The 22,391-nt window shown below is 45.5% G+C and overlaps 1 protein-coding gene across 14 annotated transcripts in view; it reads left to right on the plus strand.

The window, feature by feature from the left end:
- The window catches only part of LOC142557006 (uncharacterized), a 304,338-nt gene that overhangs the window by 233,831 nt on the left and 48,116 nt on the right, over window positions 1-22,391 (plus strand). For 4 of the 14 annotated variants that reach the window (XM_075668524.1, XM_075668527.1, XM_075668526.1 and 1 more), the window contains exon 6: window positions 15,706-15,812. The exons of 2 other annotated variants lie outside the window; for them this stretch is intronic. In XM_075668524.1, the coding sequence (XP_075524639.1) occupies window positions 15,706-15,812 (107 nt within the window). Of the gene's footprint in view, window positions 1-191; window positions 936-956; window positions 1,181-8,560; window positions 9,095-15,705; window positions 15,813-22,391 lie in introns of those variants that run through there. 8 more of the 14 variants (XM_075668538.1, XM_075668534.1, XM_075668537.1 and 5 more) reach the window with 6 other exon arrangements.

The following is a 22,391-nucleotide window of genomic DNA, read 5'->3' on the forward strand; positions in this document are numbered from 1 at the left end:
AGCCATGACGCCATGTTTCTCTTAGCCTATTGAATTGCATCACACTAGGGGAACCCCATTTATTTGTCCCTTGACAGTGACTCCTGTTATTCAGTTTTTTTTGTTGCTTGGCGCACAATGGTACTTAAGCAAGGCCGAAGTGGTTTGAATGTGTACAGTATGACAGTGTACTGATGTGTTTGGTCTTACAGGAACGCTAAACAGAAACACTACATAAGTTCATATGCATCAAGTATCCTTTCTTTTTGTGCTGAATTTTGATGGGAGGTTATTTATAAGAGAGTGTGTGAAGTTCTAAGCCCAATTTTCTTCCAAATTTTGCACCAAAACATCACTGCCTGTACATCAGGGGGACATTACGCATTCCAAAATTTTTTACTGCATTTTGAATGCTTCGGCTCAATAAATTGCTAAATACAGCATTTGGCTTTGCTAGAAGGCTCATAGCCAATATTTTCCAAAAGAATTTAGGCCTTTTCAGACGGTCATTTAGTGCGGGAACTTTATTGTGGTTTCACCACCTGTATTTCGTTCCTTACTTTTCCTGGCTAAACAAGCCTCTTGATTCTGTAACTTCAGTGTTTTCCTGATAGAGCGGAAGAGTAACCTAATAATGCATCTCAGATAATAATTTTTTGTCTTCAGTGTCCCCTTAAAGATTTCTCTGATTGATGTGATATGAGACAACGCTGCCCAAAATGATAATGCTTGTCAGCGGGTTGCGTTTTCATGTAGTCAGTCACCAGTACTGTCTTTGAGGTGCTGGGAGATGTCACTGTACTTGCTTGTCATTCTCGAAGTCACTAAAAAGCGATAAACAACCTTTATTTGAAATGTCCTGCAGTAAATTATATCATACTGTGTTTTTTGAAGCTCTAGTGGAGAGAAACAACTTTATTGACCCTTAATAAAATGGAGCGCGTCAAGCGCCTGCTGGGGTGGCTCCCTCTTCACAGGTTCCATATGCTTCCAGGCGCCGCCATATGCTTCCGGGCGCCGCCATATGCTTCCGGGCGCCGCCAGACTCCTGGTGGCGCCCGCTGCATCTGCTCCCGGCCACGTCACCTGGTGACGACGCTCTCAAGCCCGGCCTAGAGGCGCAGCTGCTGCTCCGCCCTCTTCTGCCGTCACGGGAGAGAGCGGTTCCGGGTCCCTGACGCAGCTACTTTCGCCTGACGTGGTGCGGTTTGGAGACTTTTTATGGCGTGTCGTTGGCGCATCTCCGCTCCCACTGGCGTTTCCGTACTATGTTTGGGATCTTGAAGCGAGCTTTCCACACCTTGTCTGCGGTAAAATGCTCCCGTCTACAGAGGTCACACTTCGGGGTACACTTGTGCTGTTCGTCGGGGTTAGGAGCACCGCATCCTCGGTAGATTCGGTCTGTCGTATTCGGGAAAACATCCATGCGGTGACGCAGGTGATCGCACTGATAGCAGATAGTTATCTTTTTTTACAAGCAGCATTTGAGGAGCAGGCCCCCAAATGAACGTAGTTCGGCACTTTGGGTCCATTGAAGGCGATCACCACAGACGTCTTGTTAGCGATGTGGTTTGCCTCTACATCAGTGGGATCATTTTCGCTGATGTTCTCGTTGATTTCTTGAACCGCGTCTCCTAGGGGGACGCGGGGCCGATTCATAGGCGCTGACCTCATGCTCCCTGCCTTGGACGACAATCTGGGTGACTCTCACGTACAGATTAGCATTTTCCCTCTTCGAAGTACTGATGATAACGTTTTGCTGGTAATTCGGCCATATCACGCAGCATAAATGATCCGGCCAACTTCCATATGGCCGACCGCCGCGTGATCTCACCACAATCTTGGTATCGTCTCGTGGCCAAGCAGGCATGCGCGCCCCCTCGGTTAACTTGCCTTTGGCGAGGTCCACAACCGTCACCGGAGGGTTTTGAATGGAGTGCGTTAGGTAGACCTAGGTCTTGCTGACGCCGCCGGGACTTGCGTTCACAGGCAATGCACCAGCCCAGGGTCCTGGTGATTTCTTCGGGGTGAATAACCTCCCGCTCTTTATAGATATGCTGAGTTATGCTGCTGTGGACGCTTATTGGTTAGCTCTATCTGTAATTCTGTTAGGCTTATGGGTGCTTTCACACTGTACGGTCTACAGGTCGGCTAGCATTACAAAACACGTTAAAACGACTGTAAAGAGGAATTTCGTGCTATGTTATCATAATTGGCCCACAACGTGACCACATTTGCTCACACAATGTAGCCGTCTCGTCCAGTTTACTTAATCTCACTGCCATCTACACATGAGGAGGAGGGCGCAAAAAGGCAGATTCGACTGTTTTTGCACAGATGGCTCATGCATTGCATTTTTTTTATCTTGCAGGCTTTGTTACACAAAGCTTTCTATGGGCGAATATGAGCATTTCATTCCTAATAATAATAATTGCTTAGTTAACAATGACACTTTCTATAATATATTCTCATGACACTAAAGCTCACTTCTTTTGATGCAGGTGTGGGTGGGCATGCACAAATATGTAAGCAGACTGTTGTGTTGCTGATCAGTGCTGATCTCCACGTCAGTCAGTCCAGTCTGAGCAATACGATACGGACACCTTGCACCTCAGTATCAGTTTTAAGTTTTGAGAAATATGTCGCAGGTCCACAATCGGCACCGGAGGGTTTTGATTGAAGTGCGTTGGGTAGACCTAGGTCTTGCTGACGCGGCCGGGACTTGCGTTCACAGGCGATGCACCAGCCCAGGGTCCTGGTGACTTCTTCGGGGTGAATAACCTCCCACTCTATTTCAACACTAATCTGAGTGACACAAGGGTTGGCCTTGGTGATAAATTATCATATTCTTTTTCTAAACTGCTCTCCTTGCAGTGTTTCTCATGGACATGTTTTCAGACGATGCTTACGCTATTTAATTGCAAACTACCACTGAACTTGTTGATGCCTAAAGTAGGACTCTTTCACCAATAAAAGCCTTATTTAACGCACAATTCATAAGAAATGTAAGGAGGTGACTGAACATAACATAGTCTAACAACCATCCGATTTTACTGCTTGCACAGCAATATAAAGCAAGAGGCCAAAGGGCGAGAACAGTGAAATCTGTAATGCGTGGCGCTTGCCCAACTGCGAAAAGGACACACGGCATGGCTACTACGACACTTGTTTTACAATTATAAAAAAGCAAACTTCTGGAGGGGAATCCAACTCGCAGGTTCCCTGTCACACACATAAGGAAAGCCTCGCAAATCTCGCCAGCCCTATAGTTGGGCAGTTTTCTAACAAAATATTGCAAGTGAGCTGTGCACTACCAAGTGACTGCCAAATGACCTGAGGATCAGGTTAATATGGTTGCAAGCCCAGTCATTTAGACATTGGCCTGTTTTGCGGATGTAGTGTCTACTGCACGAGTGGTTTTTAATATCCATAAACACCTCTGTGCTACGCACTCTTATTGGCACGCTTTCTTTAACAGGTGGTGATGCGTGCCTCTTTATTATATACGTGCCTACACAGAAAAGGAAGTTTCTGCCATGCCGAGAAAGAATTGTAGGAAAAGCCGACGTGAGGCTACTTTCCTAAGCACTGAACGAGCTAGGTTTGTTGTTTTGGGTCTGCGTTCATTGGTTAGATGGTTTTTGGAGCCCCATGCTGGTTCTTTGCACACACTGAGGGCATACTAGCAGGTATGCCTCAGTGCATACCTGCTGCAGTGCCCACACCTGCACTAAAAGTGCAGGTGTGGGCCTCATCTTCGGAAGGAAGTGCACTGATGGCACCATTCATGGCGCAGATTACTAAGGCAAGGCACAAGTTTTGAAGTTCGTTCCCTTGCCCAACAAGCATATTTAGGTTCAGTGTGGTTGCAGGAAGACGTGTTAAACATAACTTCTATGGGTGGAGTCGGCGCATTTGTCTTAGGGCATGAAGTTTTTTCTTGCAGTTTTCTGCTCTAGTGCTTCCTTAGCATCGGCATTAAGCTGCCATGAAGCTCTGCATCCGGCAACTCTTGAATAATAACTTTTTAATTGCCACATTGCGAAGAAGGGATCGGCCTTGATACCCCTAATTTTCTGTTGGCATACTTGTGCTGTCAGTAATTTCAGCTTGCCACTGATGCCATCAAATGCAGCCTTTTCAGGATAAGGCACCTGGCTTTCTCCTGACCAGTGCGGTTAAAAAAAAGGCACTCACAGGTCGATATTCTAGATGTGAGTGAAACGAACTGGTAATCTCGGTTACAACTTCTGTTTAATTGTGTAGGAGGTAAAGGTTAGACAAAAATTCGTCTCGTCTCTAACGTGTTATTTTCTTGATCAGTGACTGCAACTTCATCATGTTACCTGACTAAATGAATTTTCGTCGAACCCTTGACAACACTTTCTACCGAACTTATTGAAAGAACATTGTAACCCAGACTTGCTGGTTCATCTCGCTTGCATATAGAATAGAAATCTGGAATCTCCCCCTTTCCTTCAGACTTGCAAAGCAATGAAGCTTAATCCAAAAAGTCTGCATTTGAAGGCATTGATAGTATCAGCGTGCTGCCTCAAGGTAATAGGGTTAGCTGGGAACAAATTATTGCCAGCAAGAGCTGAACGCCGACAGAAAATGAAGGGCTTGGAAACTCGAGCATATGCAAGGAGCGAACTATAGGAGATCCTTACTTGTGTCTTCTGGGACACACAACTAAGTCAACTTCACGGCTACACTAAAGGGCCCCCTGTGCAGACAGTCTCAAGAAAACTTGATATCCTGAAGTTGTCTTCCTACAAGCGCACTAAACGTGCCACTGCCATTTCGGCCAAAGGAATCAACACTATGGCAATTCACCCAACCCTGACCAGAAGGACTTGCACTATGGAACGTTACATACATGCATTACGGGGTTTCGCGTGCCAAAACCACTTTCTGATTATGAGGCACGCCGTAGTGGGGGACTACGGAAATTTGGACCATCTGGTGTTCTTTCATCATCATCATCATCATCAGCCTGGTTACGCCCACTGCAGGGCAAAGGCCTCTCCCATATTTCTCCAACAGCCCCGGTCATGTACTAATTGTGGCCATGCCGTCCCTGCAAACTTCTTAATCTCATCCGCCCACCTAACTTTCTGCCGCCCCCTGCTACGCTTCCCTTCCCTTGGAATCCAGTCCGTAACCCTTAATGACCATCGGTTATCTTCCCTCCTCATTTCATGTCCTGCCCATGCCCATTTCTATTTCTTGATTTCAACTAAGATGTCATTAACTCGCGTTTGTTCCCTCACCCAATCTGCTCTTTTCTTATCCCTTAACGTTACACCTATCATTCTTCTTTCCATAGCTCGTTGCGTCGTCCTCAATTTGAGTAGAACCCTTTTCGTAAGCCTCCAGGTTTCTGCCCCGTAGGTGAGTACTGGTAAGACACAGCTATTATACACTTTAAGATTCTCTTAAGGGATACTGGCAACCTGCTGTTCATGATCTGCGAATGCCTGCCAAACGCAGCCCAGCCCATTCTTATTCTTCTGATTATTTCCGTCTCATGATCCGTATCCGCAGTCACTACCTGCCCTAAGTAGATGTATTCCCTTACGACTTCCAGTGCCTCGCTGCCTATTGTAAATTGCTGTTCTCTTCCGAGACTGTTAAACATTACTTTAGTTTTATAGAGATTAATTTTTAGACCCACTCTTCTGCTTTGCCTCTCCAGGTCAGTGAGCATGCATTGCAGTTGGTCCCCTGAGTTACTAAGCAAGGCAATATCATCAGCGAATCGCAACTTACTAAGGTATTCTCCATTAACTTTTATTCCCATTTCTTCCCAATCCAGGTCTGTGAATACCTCCTGTAAAGACGCTGTGAATAGCATTGGAGAGATCGTATCTCCCTGAATGACGCCTTTCTTTATTGGGATTTTGTTGCTTTCTTTATGGAAGACTAGGGTGGCTGTGATGGCTATAGATATCTTTCAGTATTTTTACATACGGCTCGTCTACACTATGATTCCGTAATGTATCCATGACTGCTGAGGTTTCGACAGAATCAAATGCTTTCTCGTAATCAATGAAAGCTATATATAAGGGTTGGTTATATTCCGCACATTTCTCTATCACCTGATTGATAGTATGAATATAATCTATTGTTGAGTACCCTTTACGGAATCCTGCCTGGTCCTTTGCTTGGCAGAAGTCTAAGGTGTTCCTGATTCTATTTGCGATTACCTTAGTAAGTAGTTTGTAGGCAACGGACAGTAAGCTGATCGGTCTATAATTTTTCAAGTCTTTAGCGTCCCCTTTCTTACGGATTAGGATTATGTTAGCGTTCTTCCAAGATTCCCGTACGCTCGAGGTCATGAGGCATTGTGTATACAGGGTGGCCAGTTTTTCTAGAACAATCTCCCCACCGTCCTTCAACAAATCTGCTGTTACCTGATCCTCCCCAGCTGCCTTCCCCCTTTGCATATCTCCCAAGGCTTTCTTTACTTCTTCCGGCGTTACCTGTGGGATTTCGAATTCCTCTAGACTATTTTCTCTTCCATTATCGTCGTGGCTGCCACTGGTACTGTATAAATCTCTATAGAACTCCTCAGCCACTTGAACTATCTCATCCGTATTAGTAATGATATTGCCGGCTTTGTCTCTTAACGCATACATCTGATTCTTGCCAATTCCTAGTTTCTTCTTCACTGTTTTTAGGCTTCCTCCGTTCCTGACAGCATGTTCAATTCTATCCATATTATACTTCCTTATGTCTGCTGTCTTACGCTTGTTGATTAACTTTGATAGTTCTGCCAGTTCTATTCTAGCTGTAGGGTTAGAGAATTTCATACATTGGCGTTTCTTGATCAGATCTTTCGTCTCCTGTGATCGTTTACTGGTAGCCTGCCTAACGCAGTTACCACCGACTTCCATTGCACACTCCTTAATGATGCCCACAAGATTGTCATTCATTGCTTCATCACTAAGTTCCTCTTCCTAAGTTAAAGCCGAATACCTGTTCTGTAGCTTGATGTGGAATTCCTCTACTTTCCCTCTTACCGCTAACTCATTGATCGGCTTCTTATGTACCAGTTTCTTCCGTTCCCTTCTCAGGTCTAGGCTAATTCGAGTTCTTACCATCCTGTGGTCACTGCAGTGCACCTTGCCGAGAACGTCCACATCTTGTATGATGCCAGGGTTAGCGCAGAGTATGAAGTCTATTTCATTTCTAGTCTCGCCGTTCGGGCTTTTCCACGTCCAGTTTCGGCTATCCCGCTTGCGGAATAAGGTATTCATTATCCTCATATTATTCTGTTCCGCAAACTCTACTAATACCTCTCCCCTGCTATTCCTAGTGCCTATTCCATATTCCCCCACTGCCTTGTCTCCCGCCTGCTTCTTGCCTACCTTGGCATTAAAGTCGCCCATTAGATTAGTAAAGTGCATTTAGTTTTCACTCTCCCCGTCGCCTATTCCACTTCTTCATAGAAGCTTTCGACTTCCTGGTCATCATCAGACTCGCCTGACTAGATAACGTTCTAGCGTTAAACGTTGCCAGGTTCATATTCCAATGGCGGCCTGTCCGGAGCCAGTGATTCTTAGCACCCTCTGCTGCGTCGCAGGCCTGACCGCCGCCGTGGTCAGTTGCTTCACAGCTGCTGGGGACTGAGGGCCGGGGTTTGATTCTGTTTTTCGTATAAGAGGTTGTGGCCAAGTACTGCACCAGAGTGGCCAATCCTGCTCTGGTGAGTGTGTGCGTTACTGGTTCTGGTCAACGGGATTAGGCCACATTCCAGGCGTGTTTATGGAATTTTATCAACACGCGGACTTCCTTTTTTTTTAAATCCGGTGGAAAATTGCCGGCCCCGGGATTCGAACCACGGACCTGTTGCACGCGAGGCGGGTGTTCTACCTCTACGCCACCGCTGCAACCTTGGTGTTCTTTAACGTGCACCTAACCTAAGCACAGGGGTGTTTTCGCATTTCGTCCCCATCGAAATACGGTCACCGTGGCCGGCATTCAATCCCGCGACCTTGTACGTAGCAGCCGAACACCTCAGTGCACCATGAAACGTGCCAACAGTAATCTCTTTCTGAGGCAAGACCTTAAGCTTAACCTTAACCTGCCAGAACAAGAGCTCTGTTGGCTTGACCTAACGTTTATACATTGCACTGCTAAGCAATTTGGCTTAGCACTGCAATGTCAAAGCCACTACGCCAGCACAGTTTTTACGTTGCTTGAAGAGTGGTAGTTTCCAAGTAATTTAGTTTTCTCGACCTGTTTGCGCTGCTTTTTTTAAATTACATTTGAAGCTTGTTACATCTGTTGCTTCAATACTAGTAATTATTGTTGATCAAACAGGGTGTTCGTCTTCTTTTACTGCAATAACACTTGTTTCAGTGACCTGCTAATGTGACAGGTTATTCTACCACAGTAATGTTACACTAGGAGTCATAAGCATTGAGGAAACCACTTATTCGTAGAGTATCCCATATGCTCTGAACGCTGGAGCATTCGCACCTGTGTGAATGAATGTAGGCGAAACTGCTTTTGCCTATGCGTTATCTTATTGCATAAGTGAAAAGGTATTGATGGATTTTCTTTTATTTTTCAGGGGCCCTGCAAGTTATCAGTCAAGCAACACATTTCAATGGCCATCTGTCAGCAGACTGGGTGTATCAAAGTGCCGTTAGAAGGTCCAATAAGCAACGCTTGTGCGATGTTTGACATGCTGTTGCTTAAATTCAGAGGACGTCACTATTAATGCAAACTTGAATGGCCGTGCAATAGAACCTGCGTTCTATTGTAAATACAAGCCATTACTGATATTTTTCACCTCAAATTCGTTCTTTACCTTAGAATTTTGAACACACCATTACAGCGAACAGTAAGGTCAGCACAAGTGATCATGCATGTAGTATCGTCGAACCCTTGACAACACCTCCTACCGAACTTATTGACAGAACATGGTAACCCAGACTTGCTGGTTCTTCTCCCTTGCATACTGAATAGAAATCTGGAATAGCCACCTTTCCTTCAGACTTGCAAAGCAAAGAAGCTTAATCCCAAAAGTCTGCATTTGAAGGCATTGAAGGTATCGGCGTGTTGTATTTGAATTATTATAATAAATATGTAAAAGAAGTGCGAATATCATTTAGGGTTCATTCTTTTGCGGGTCGAACAAGTTCGTTCATCATGTATTCTCGGCAAAAACGCAACCTTGTACACGTGTAGTATGAGAAATCGTAGTGTCTACGAAGCAAGAATAGCGTGCAACGTCTTTCGTACATTCTCTTTTACGTTTAATTGGAAGGCTCTGTTACTACTGCCGCACATCCAGATTTAGCATGATATCAAGCAAGGTTCCAACATCTGAACATCGGTCTTTATTTAAAATGGGTAGGCCAGTCAACAGAAAGTTAATTATTATTGTTACGGGTATGCTAGGAGTATATAAAGACTGTATTTGCAATATATATGCAGGATGAGTCAGCGTATACAAGATGGCTGACCACCGAACACGCAGCAGCCAGCGTCTCGCGATTTCTCCTTCCTCTGTCCTCTTTCATGCTTCCATACCAATATCTCCAACAATGACTGCTTCTCAACAAGAAAATAACGCTAAATGATCGCGTAGATCCTTCAGAAATCGAGGTGGTGCATCCAGTGGGCTATAAACCGCAGAGAAAAAGTGCGCTAAGAGCAGGACACTTTCAAAGTAGCTTTCGTGATCATCTATTTCACAGCAGTGATGTTCTAATACCGTATTTTATCAAAACAGCGCCGCCGTTTCTAATAGGACGGTCATGACAAAAACCTGATATGTGGGCGGTACAACATCGTCACCAATGTCCTCACGACGTCAGGTCTCCTTGATAACCTGAAGATCATGCTCTAACATGATGGCTTCTATTTCTATTGATTTGTTAACGACGCTAGACGCATCTATGTTAATGTTCAATTGATTATTTGAGGACCATACAAGTTAGTCAACCTTACAATTATCATGAAAGAAAGGAGCCTTTATTCAGGTTTGAGCGTTGTAACATTGTAACCCAGACTTGCTGGTTCGTCTCGCTCGCATATAGAATAGAAATCTGGAATCGCCACCTTTCCTTGAAACAGACTTGCAAAGCAAAGAAGCTTAATCCAAAAAGTCTGCATTTGAAGGCATTGATAGTATCAGCGTGCTGCCTCAAGGTAATAGGGTTAGCTGGGAACAAATTATTGCCAGCAAGAGCTGAATGCCAACAGAAAATGAAGAGAACTCCCTATTGAATCGCACATTATCGTCAATGAGTGAGGTACTTTTCTTGTTTATGATTCTTATCTCTTGCCCATAAGAGCTTTCTTTTCTAAATCGTCTGACGCGAGTAATCATTTTGAATGGATATTATCGTACCTTTAAGCTTCTGTGCGTTCTTAACACTGCCTACTTTTCATTATACTCCTGAAAATGAACTATAACTGGTCTAGTGTTGCCACGGATACCTAAGCATGCTAGGAGTATATAAAGACTGTATTTGCAATATATATACAGGATGAGTCAGCGTATACAAGATGGCTGAACACCGAACACGCAGCAGCCAGCGTATCGAGATTTTGTTCTTCCTCTTCATGCTTCCATAACAATATCAATAACAATAGAATTCACTGCTTAGGTATCCGTGGCAACACTAGACCAATTATAGTTCATTTTCAGGAGCATATTGAAAAGCAGGTCTACCAGAAGATAGACATGGTACCTGTAGTTTTGTTGAAAAGAAGTCGTTTAAAATTTTTTGTTTAAAACCAAATCTTCCTCATCAGGATCTTCCTGCGGTCTTCCAGATTGGTAAATGTCAAGGTCAAGTCAAGGCCTTTATTATTTGTTCGAGAGATTCGACCAGGGCAGTTCATCTTTCTATTTCAAGAGAGCGTAAGACAAGATCAGACGTCATTTTTTCCAAGCTCTTTTGGTGTTCCCTTAGGGCAGCCATTTCATCAGGTCATTTTCTTTTCCTTCCAACAACTCCTTCAGCGTTTCTCCACAACCCTAGACAAAAGTAGCGCCCACAGAGAATACATCATATGCAATCATATACACCGTTGCAGGCGCGGGAGTACTACGAGGCCAGAATAATTGCTATAAAAGCTGGTGTAGCTAGGACTGACATGCACGGAAGTAAAAAAGGGGACTTACTGACGACATTACGCCCTCTGATCTGTCGTACCCAATGGAGGTGCAGCTCTTCGTACGATCGTTTTAGGCAGGCCTGTTGGCGTATGTCACTAGATGGCGCTATTGTCACGCCTTCAACGAAGAAAGGAGTTGCACTAGTTGAGATACGGCAGCACACGTGTCAGCACAGCGACACGTTTAATGACGAAGCAAGATTTTGCATCAAGCCTTGCTGTGAAATCGAGCAGAAGAGCCTGCACGAAGTGACTTTGCTGACATAATGCCGCTATCTGCTCCGCCGTACCCACTGAAGATATAAGCATGGAGTGAGACATTTAAGAGCAGCGGACACTCCCATACAGTGCAGCGGCTGAATTGACTGTTGCACACGCAGCGAATGAGATTGATTCCTTGCGGTTTGGGCTTTGAGCGCACGCGTTCTGGACGCTAGCTGGCACGCTCTACGCCGGCTGCGCTGATCGCCCCTCCTCTTTTTTTTGCACTTCAATCGCGCGCGGTCTTAGTGCGGAAGCGTTTGGTCAAAATGAGTGCGAACAATCCTTACAAGACTCCCTTCGAATATGTGCCACGTGAAATTTTATAAAGTACACGCAAAACGCATTGTAAAAAAGGAAATGTTTATTTAGCTCGATATAAATGCTCGTTGCGGGCTTTTTGTACATTCATGCAACGTTGCGGCACGAGGTGAGCAGCAGAACTTTCGTACAGACTCGTACATTTTCTCTCACACTTTTTAAATCGGGAGGCTCTGTTACTACTTTCGCACATCCAGGTTTAGCATATTATCAAGCAAGATTCCAACATCCGAACATCGGTCTTTATTTGAAAATGGATAGTGCCAGTCAACTATTTCTGCTCAACATAATATGCGAAAATACGCTGCAATTAATGCTTCTATACGTGTTTTTTTAGAGAAATGGATATTGCTCGAACGCCACAGTTGAAACAATTGGCGTGGAATGACCCCTGGTATAATACAAAATGCTCTACTATATTCTCCAACGGATGCAGCCAGCTTGAAAAAGTAAATTACGAGCATGCGGCATTTTCGTATTTAGATCTAATAGGAATAGTGCGTGTAGAGGCGGAACGTGCGATAGCCGCAATGCGCCGTTTTACAAACAAAAGTAATTGGCTTTTAAATATGAAGAGAACATCAGACTTCTAAGCATTCATCAATTGCCGGGCACTATTTCCAGCACTTTACGAGCACAATCACACGAGTGACTGCGCGTTTCGAAAACAGCTTTGCGTCAGCGCGCGTGATGTTAAGCCACAACACAGGCTCTCAGCCAGAGCAGAATGCCTGCAGAATGCTTTCTACTAGCACTCACAAAAAATGGGCGAGTGCAAAGCCTATTCTCAGCCGGTCAAAATACAGAATTTTTGAGTTGTTTGTTTTTGAGCTCCTTGGCGTTATCTTCTGTACGTTCTGCCGGCCGGCGCTAGCGACACTACAGTGTTATTACTCTTGGCAATGGCTCCCTGTGTAACAAGCGTGAGTACCGAAAGAAGGTACATGTTGCGGGGCCATAGAAAGTGTCCCAAACTTGTCTCACTGAGATTCAGTACACGCCAAACTGTCATCACGGCCGCATATCTTTTTTGCTAACTGCGTCAGATCCCCAGACGCAGCGAGCGTCCTTCAAAAGTATTCGAAATGTAACGAAATTAATGACAATGACTTTGCTGGTCAGAGGCTGCGTCACGAATGTGTCCCAGTAAAGTCCAGTACACGCGAAACTAACTGCAGCACACGGCCGAGCTGCATTTCGCTAACTGCGTCACAACAGCCGGTGTGGCCACTGTGCATGAATAGTATTGGTCTGAGAAAGCGCTAGAACTTGTCCCGGAAAGATTCAGTGCATGCGAAACTGCGTCACACGGCCGAAGTGCTTTTTGCTAACTTCGTCACAAAGCCGGGTGCGGTGACCGTGCCCCAAAACTGCCGAAAGCTTGGCAAACAGCTCCCAGTACGAGTCATTACCTCAAGCTAACTACTGTAGAATGGCAGAGCTGTTTTTCGCTAACTGTGTCGCGAGTCTGTTTCGTGTCATAAAAGCCAAAAGTTCTCACAAAATTTCTCACCTTAGTCGAATAGTGCAGTGGTGCCGTCACTGCCGTGTAGAAGTGCAGAAGTAACGCAAGAATACGCTCGGAGCCCAACAAACATGCTACATCCAAAAGGGACGGGCCGCCGATGGGGCCAACTTCACATTCGCAAACGGCCTCGCCGGCTTCGGTGGCATGTATGGCAAATAAAGCATGTATCTGTCGCGCCTAGCGTGCCGCTAGCTTGTTACTAGGCCACGCAATAAAAATAAGTCGCGAATTAAAGGTTCAACGTCTGTAAGTCGAATCCACTTTCTTTTTTTTCTCCTATGCTCGCGTAAACTATCGGATGGGGATAACACTAGCCGTAACGTGTTTGCTGTTGCCAGTTTTCGCCGAGTGTTCCCTCCTTAATAGGCGAGTTGCACGGCCGTTGCACTGTGAACTAGCCGAAATACAGTAGCACACGTCTCAGCACAGATACACCTGTTAGTTAAAAAGCAAGATTCTGGACCAAGTCTTCTGGCGAGACCAAACAAAAAAGCCTTCCCGAAGTAGAAAAGTCGGTTTCCTTACAACTGGTCTGCCGTACCCAGTGCGTATACACCTGGGGAGCTATAACGTAAAACTATTCCAAACTTTTCTATTCCAATTCTGCTCTCAGCCCTCAACGATTGGTCAAAAACTTTTTTGGACCACCCCCCACTTCACCTGTCTGTCACGCGACGTCGCGAAAACCGCAATACCTCCCCATCTGATATGATGTGTACACACTGATTATGCATGATTTGACAGAAAAAAGAAAAACAGTTATTTCTGATTCGACCCATTTTCGCCATTAGCCCTCGGCTATTGGTAAAAAGTTTTCGGGCTGCACCCACTTCACCTGCCTGTCACACGACGTCACAAAGCCACACAAACTCACCGCGTCAAAGTGACGTGTACGCGATAAAGATGCATTAATATGCCGAACAAAACTGAATTTTTTTCGGAATAGCCGCAGGCTGCCCCGTTCCGAAAGGAATAAAAGATGGCTGCCGCCAATCGCTGAGACGCTGGCTACTCGCACCTGCCGGAGAGCATGGGTGTATTTGCGTATAATAAAACATCTTGCGTGACCGTGTAACGTTTTCAAGCACTTTCGGCACATTTACTACCTCATTCTGCCAACTCTTCTTTGCTGAGGGTCAGTTTTAGCGTCATTCTTAAGCTTCCGTTGCATGCCGCCGCGATTTTCATCCAGCCACCACAAGCTAAGTAAGGGAAAGCCGACCAATCGCAGACGTCGGCACCACCCTCTTCATCCGGTTATCAATTTGCAGTGCACTGGCTCTGCCCCAGTGAATCCCTCTCCACTTGAGCGTTCTCTTCGCCTCTTGTCAGCCAATTATATACGACAAGCCGGTCAGTGTAGGCAATGTTATTCGTTTTTCGAGCAAACAAAAGCGACCTCCTATGAACGAGGAGAGCGTTTGATTGGTCTGTTCAGACAACCCTATGGGTGACCGCCCGGTGCTTGCGTCGGTGGTTACGCAAATTTGACGTCAGGGAATTGGAATAGAAACATATTGGAATAGTTTTACGTTATAGGGCCCCTGATTTTTTTGACGGACCACCTTTGTTTCACCGACGTCTAAGCATGGAACAAAGTAGCATATATGCTAAAATTAAGCTTTTATTTCATTTCTTAAAGTGGTTAGTGTGTACTGTAAACATGCTATTAAGGAAAGTAAACGCTAGAACTGAACTATTGCAAAGGTGAAGCTGACATTGAAAAATTTTTTCCCCGGAAAACGCAAATTTCTTCGATTAATATTTTCGTGGCAAGGTTTTGGTGGTTATGCTGGTGACATATACGATCCTTCCGGCGTATTTTTTTCACGGACCACCTTTGTTTTAACGACGTCTAAGCATTGAACAAAGTATACGCTAAATTCAAGCTTTTATTTTAGATTAAGCGCTGACAGAGCCGAGAAGTTCGTTTTTGGGACAGATGTAATCGATTAGAAAACATAAAAATAATCACTGAAACAATTTTACAATTAAAGCACGACCTTCACGCAACGCAAAAACTCAATATAGAAGAATGCGCGAGACCGTTGATTTGTGGCAATATTTTTGCGCACCTGGCTTTGCAATGTTTAGTGAAACTCAAATGGCCCTGACGGGCGCAAAAAAAATTTCCGCTCAATATAATATGCGAAAATACGGCACAAATAATGCTTCTATACGTGTGTGTGTTCCTTTTACATTTTTTGAGAGAAATGGATATCGCTCGAACGCCACAGATGGAACAATTGGCGTGGAATGACCCTGGTATGAAATTAAATGCTGTACTATATTCTAATATTAGAAGCACTGTATATATTAAGGTGGGGAAGTGAATGAATAGGTATAAGACGCGATTGTTTCATTTGATATCAATTTCATATAGGCATTTTCATGTATTGTTTGCAATTTCGTTTCATCGCTGCCTAATGTAACAATAAAACTAGGAAACTTTTAAAACATGCCTTTACTTTCAGGTTACGTACGCCAAAGCAATGCGAATGAACACTTTCGCTATACTCAGTGCCCATAAGCTCGTCAGTACCGCTGTATTGAACCGGCAATTCCATCTTCTGAAATTCAGGTACGAAAACATTAGGCTTTCTCATTCACTTTAAGAATGGTTCATGCCTTCATTGAATATGTAAAGAAACAATTATGAACAATGTTTTCGTATGCTTAAGCAATTCGTCGTCTCTACATCTCTGTGCCTTGCCGTAATGTTTACTTTTCTTAATCTGTGGCCACAGACAATTAAGCCACCACTAGTTCAGTATTTGAAGAATTCGGAGTAAGATTATTCAGCAGTAACCCGTACCTCGTAGTGCTGCAATAATTGTTTCGAACTTTGAACTCCATACCGGTCATACAACTGCTCATAGTCAGTGGAATATATAATCGAATAACTATTGGCTACCTCTTAAGACGAGATGCTTTAGCACTTTCACATTCCGTACAAAAACATAAGGATTGCGTGGCACGAAGTCTGGTGTAACCAAGTGTAAAACATACTCCTGCGAAATGTTTACACCAGCAGCAAAGAAGAATACATTTCGTTACTGCTACTGTGTATGGTTGAGCTCTGTGCCACCAGGTGGCTGCACCGTGCAGAGAATTCACATTTGCGCTTCTGCTAAACGGCACCGTCCAGCGGCCAGGCCCTGTCCCCTTGCGCTTGTTTGCCCCAACACCGGATTCGCGAAACGCTATAGCGGCAGTCTGATGCACTGCAGTCAGTTCGCTCATGTGCTGCCTTGCAGAGGGACGCGATGTCGCAGCTTGACATTTTACCAGTCGCTACGTTTGCAGTCCACAACGCAACAAAGTCGAATCATGGTGCTTGCGAAAAGACTGAGACCGACGCTGACGGCGGAGCTCTCGTCAAAGACGGAGCACATTGTAACACAAGCAGACGACACTTGCTGTGTGCCGGAAGTGCTTTAGTGTACTGAAGAATTGTTCCCGTGCATTCTCTTTATGTTATTTTCTTTTTATAAAAACAAATTCACTAACATTTCAACTATTACGAACATCATTTGTTTACCATAAAGTTGGAAAAATTATCGATCACAAGCCCGCGCCAGAAACTCCACCTTGCTGCTTTTTCCAGGTCATGGTTTCTGACGGATCAATTTCCTTTTATAAGTCTTGCTTTTTCTAGACCTGATTAGTTGGCGCATCTGCGCGTAGGCTTTAAGCTACCTTCACGTATTTTTAGAGGCTGGCTTTGTTGCGGTAGTATATTTGGTAACTGGGCCACACGGTTCCGTCATGGTGCATGGTTGCGATGCGCTTCTTTCTGGGGGGGAGGGGATCCATGGTGGCCTTTGACATGTGGTCGTGTTATGTGCTGTACAGTCGGCACCACACTTGTGCAGAGCGCGGGAACGGTGGCCGCAGGGCTGCTCGGTGGGCAGCCAGCGATGTTTAACGGTAGCTGCTCGGGCCTAGCCACTACGTAGCTGGCTGGCTGCGGAGAGCACCGGTGGCCGCTTTTCCGCGCTCTACACAACGGTGACGCCGATCGTACTTATAGATACCATGCTTCTTGAATAAACAACAGCTGGAAGTAAGCGCCAGTCTTGTGTACTCGATTGGCATCGTTAGTGTACTTAGTGGACATTCCGCGAGCTGTCTGGGTGCCTGGATAGTCTAAAGTGGGTAGCGCGTTGGGCTGCTGTGCTGAGAGAACGAAATTCGAAAACAAGCGTTCCAACCAATTTGGTCAGTGACAACCAATTTGCTTCTTAAGGTATCTATTTGACGCCGACATGCGCCACCAGGGATGCAGGACTGTTTGCTACTTTTCAAGCCATCTCTGTGATACTAGTCTAGATAACAGGGCAGGTGCGAGTATGTGTTTCACTGTGTCAGTGTTCAATAACCGTCTTTGCAAACATTTTGGGTAACCAGGTAATAGCCACTGAGAATGTACCCTATACAAAAACAAGATGCTATTACAGTGGCGCTGTTAGAACCTCGCTCGGTTTCTCTTGCCGCTTTCAGCTTCGCCGAGCTTGGGGAGACATATCTGAAAGAGAGTGAAAGCAGAGCAGAGTGTAAAAATAGCATGGCGCAGCATAGCGACGCGGCGAGCGTCGGTGGAGACTGGTGGGGGAGAAGGAGAGGTGCGGGGGAGACACAGGTGGTGTGACCTCATTGCTCTACAATAAAAACCCGCGCGCACGCTTCGGCGGCCCTCTTTGTCGCAGTGGAAAAAATCGTCAAGCTGGTGGTGGAGCTGAAAGAGAGTGAAAGCCGATTTTAAAAATACCATCGAGCAGCATTGCGACGCGGCGAGGGCAGGTGGAGCCTAGCGGGGAAGAAAGAGGGGCGCGGGAGGGACACAGCTGGTGTGAGGTCATTGTTATCCGATAAAAACCCACACGCTCGCTTCGGCGGTCCTCTTTCTCGCACTGGAAAAAGCTCACCAAGCCAGGTGAGAGAGTGTTCAGAGAAAGAGTGAAAGCCGAGTATAAGGATGCTTAATTCATGCAATCTGCATAATTCACGCTTTAGGAGTGACTACAATGCACACTGGGTAAAGCGCAATAGGCACAAGTACTGGTGATCATTCAAAGGGGGTTGCGGAATTTCCGCCGGTTCAGTAATCGGTCCCATCTTGCAAACACTTGCTGGAGAACGTTACGTGGATGAAATCCTTGAAGGAGTTGTGGATGAGTCTCAGCCAAGTCCCGCTGTTACTTCTTACACTTCTGTGGTATCAGCAAGATACAGTACCAGTACACAGCAGCAGCCGAGCAGGAAACTGGCTGGATGCAACTTCTCATGTGCAATAGATTAGAAGGCATGGGCATGTGAATTGGCCGGCTAGGTCATCTGACGTCTGTCCACTCAATTTCTTTTTTTGGAGTTATGTGAAAGATCACGCTTACATGATCGACAGGGACGTCGGATTATCTTAGACACGGATAACGGAATTCGAGCGTTGCTCATCAAGAAAGCCACAGAAGATGTGGTAAAGCGGACTCGGAACTGCGTAGCTGCAGATGGAGACTTATTCCAGCACGTCCTCTAGGCAGCAGTTGGTGTTCAACGACGCTTACGAATTCATAGATTATAAGGGCGCGCTGAAATCTGATGTACTTTCTGTGTTTTTGTGCAGGCGTTGCGATTGCCAATTCGGCTCACTTAGAAATTGTTCCCGTTCTGATCACATGGGTCGCTTCTCTATCTGTTCATTTCGCTTTTATCTTCAGTTCAATATTCTATTCAGCTTTATCCAACATCTCCCAGATGTATGGAGCACGGGCGAAAAGCCCGAAAAAGCTTGACTGGGTCCTTGCACCATAGCATCTCATAGAGTGGCATCAATTCCATACAAGTACCTGTACCTGCCATGAACCTAATTTCGCAGCACGTATACACTCTTATTAAAACTAATATGGCCACTTTATTTTGGCTTTGGTCCGAAGCGGATTTCTGGCGTGAGATATAGCTGCGCGCCAACTCTGTCGATGCGGAGCGAGAAAAGCAGGTTCTGAAACATGCTATGCCTATTAAATGCGTTTCGCGTTTCGTGCGTGGTCAGAGCGGCGCTTCTGACGCGTTATCAGAGGGCTTTTATTATCAATGTGATCAGTCTGCCTTGAGAGAGCATGATAAGTATTACGTAGAGAGGAAAAAATAGCTGCAAAGCCGCGAAACCTGCTGTTGGTTCTCCTTCAATGCGATAATCAAAGTGATGCGCTGTCTCTTCCGGTTTGCGACAGGCAGTGCAGTTACTTTGAATCAGCCGATTTGAGGGCGCTGCTTTATGATACGGGTGGGAGCTCAGTCACGTGGTATTTTTCGTTTTCGTGAGGCTTGTTTGCAGCCGGAAGAAATTTGCACGCTTATTAATACATCGCTGAAAACACAGCAATGTCATTTCGAGGTGTCTGGGGGTGCCGACAAATGCCTCACTGACACTTTCATAATCAGGGCAGTACATGTTTAATTAGATAATTATTTGTAATTGTCAAATAAATGTCAAGAACGAAAGAATTACTGGCGGGTATTCCACTTTACTGGAAACTATATCCACTGTATATAACCTACTATACGAATACAGCAATCAGACCCCGGCCCTCAGTCCCCAGCAGCTGCGAAGCAACTGACCACGGCGGCGGTCCGACCTGCGACGCAGCAGAGGCTGCTAATCTCTGGGTCCGGAAAGGCGGCCATTGGAATCTGAAACTGGCAACGTTTACCGTTAGGACGTTATCTAGTGAGGCGAATCTAGCAGTGCTATTGAAGGAATTAGAGGGCAGTAAGTGGGATATAATGGGGCTCAGTGAAGTTAGAGGGCAAAAGAAGCATATACAGTGCAAAAAAGCGGGCACGTCTTGTACTACCTGAGCTTAGCGGGGAGACGAGAACTACGAGTCGGATTCATGATTAATAAGGATATAGCTGGTAACATAAAGGAATTCTATAACATTTACAAAAGGGTGGCAGGTCCTGTTGTGAAGCCTAAGAGGTAAAAATTGAAGGTCGTACATGTCTGCGTCCCTACATCCACACATGACCAGAAAGTCGAAAGCTTCTATCAAGACGAGGTATCGGCGATGGGTAAAGTCAAAACAAAATACACTATACTGATGGGCGACTTCAGGGTAGGCAGGTTGGAGACAAGACAATGGGGGAATGAGATTCTAGGAATAGCAGGGGAATAGCAGTTTGCAGAACAGAATAATATACGGATAATGAATACCTTTTTCCGCAAGCGGGATAGCCGATAGTGGACGTGGAGGAGCCCGAATGGCGAGACTAGAAATGAAATCGACTTTATACTCTGCGCTAACCCTGGCGGGAACCGGGGGGACAGAGGAAGAGAAGAGAGAAGTGAGAAATAAATGTAGACGAGATGGACGCCAGTTCCACAGCAATGCTTTACGTCTACTGTGTCCTTTAACTAGGAACGCTACAATATTTTGGCGCAGCCGACAACTGACTCCAACATGTGGGTGACATATTTCCTCGAGGAGACCTCCGCAGAGATCACCTTTTCGAGATACCAAGCTCAAGACCAACCAGCGGTGGAACTACCTCGCGAACTCAACTCGGCAGAACTCGTGAAGCTGGTTTTAGAGAAGGCTTCCATAGACATTGCTGAACTACGTCGGAAGGGTGCGGTGAAAGTGAACTTGCGTCTGGCGATCTTCGACGAATTAGTTCTTGAACCGATGTGTCGAAAGGACTCTGCATCACGGTCTTCGCAGAAGAGGTGAACCGCGTTTTGAAAGCTCTTCAGCTACAACAAGAACAGATGGCGCAACAAAACCCACTGGTAACGTCACTTATAAGCTCTCTAAACGCTGAGAAGCCGGCGACTAATTTTGTCGAACGCGATGTGTTCGACGGCATGTCTTCAAGCCCAGAAAGTTGGTTTGAATTCTACGAATATGCCGCTGGGAAGAACAAATGGCACTCTAATGAGGACAAGATTACCAACATGCGTAATTATTTAAGAGATGTTGCACGGAAGTGGTACGATCTGCACATTATTGAAGATGTTGGCAACTCTTGTAACAAGTGGAAGGAAAAATTCTTGATGACATTCCGAAGCAACCCAGTGCAAAGATGGGACGCCGCGGCTAATTTCAAATTCAAGCAGGGCTCCCCCGTCGAGTATTTCCTTGAAAAACGCCGCCTTTTAAAGCTGGCCGAGCCTATGCTTCCTCCTTCTGCCATAGTAGCTCTAATAATGCACGGATTGCCCGCGGAAGTCCTGAAGCTAGTGCAAGCACGATCACCTCAAACTATAGAAAGGCTCCTGGAGTGCCTTCACGACATCCCATCTACTTCAGAAGAAAATATAACCGCTGGCTCAAGCAGTCGCTTCAGACGGACCGACGCGGATTGGTCAAGCCGTAATCCGCAAGAACCGAGCCGCCTTGCAGGCAGTACAGAGAACTGGGGTTGGCGTGCTTCCAGAGGTCGAGTGAATAACGTCGACAACGACCCTGTCCCCCTACTTTCAGATGCTCAAGAGTCTCTGACGAAAAAAACTAATAAACAAGGGTGATCAGTCCGACCCGATAACCACAACTAAGACTGTTTATTTAACTTGCTCTAGCCTACTTCACATTCCTGTCAAAGTGGGAAATTCTTTATATATGACATATGATGGCTTTGGGTGACAGCCGTGCTTCTGTGTCTATAATAAATGCCAAGCTGGTAGATTCAAGTCACCTGCATAGAGGAAGAGTACTACGGGTGCAAGGGTACGATGGAAAAGTGACAATGCATAATCAGTGGGCCTGAGTAAACATCGAGTTCCAAGGTAATGAAATAGAGTGACGTACTGGTGATAACGGGGGTGACGTACGACTTTCTGCTATACAGACGAGATATAAAGAAACTAAAAATCAACGTATACTGGGACGATGCAGTTTTAGTGGAAGGACTATCAAGGGAAGAGACACAGCAAGATAGAAAAGATAACCTGCGAATAGTTACGTGCACGGAGGATATTGCAACGACCTACCCTGAACCGGTATGCGTAGGAAGCTATCCACAAGCGATGAAGTCGCACAAGGTGCCTTTAGAACTAATTGACAAGACCGTCATCCGAAAATCACCTTATAACATGTCAAGAGAACGCAAGATATGGTGAAAGAAAGAATTGTAGGAGATGCTAGACGCTGATATAATCCGG

Source organism: Dermacentor variabilis, chromosome 9 (genome assembly GCF_050947875.1).
Source record: "Dermacentor variabilis isolate Ectoservices chromosome 9, ASM5094787v1, whole genome shotgun sequence".
In the NCBI taxonomy this organism is placed as follows: Eukaryota; Metazoa; Arthropoda; class Arachnida; order Ixodida; family Ixodidae; genus Dermacentor; species Dermacentor variabilis.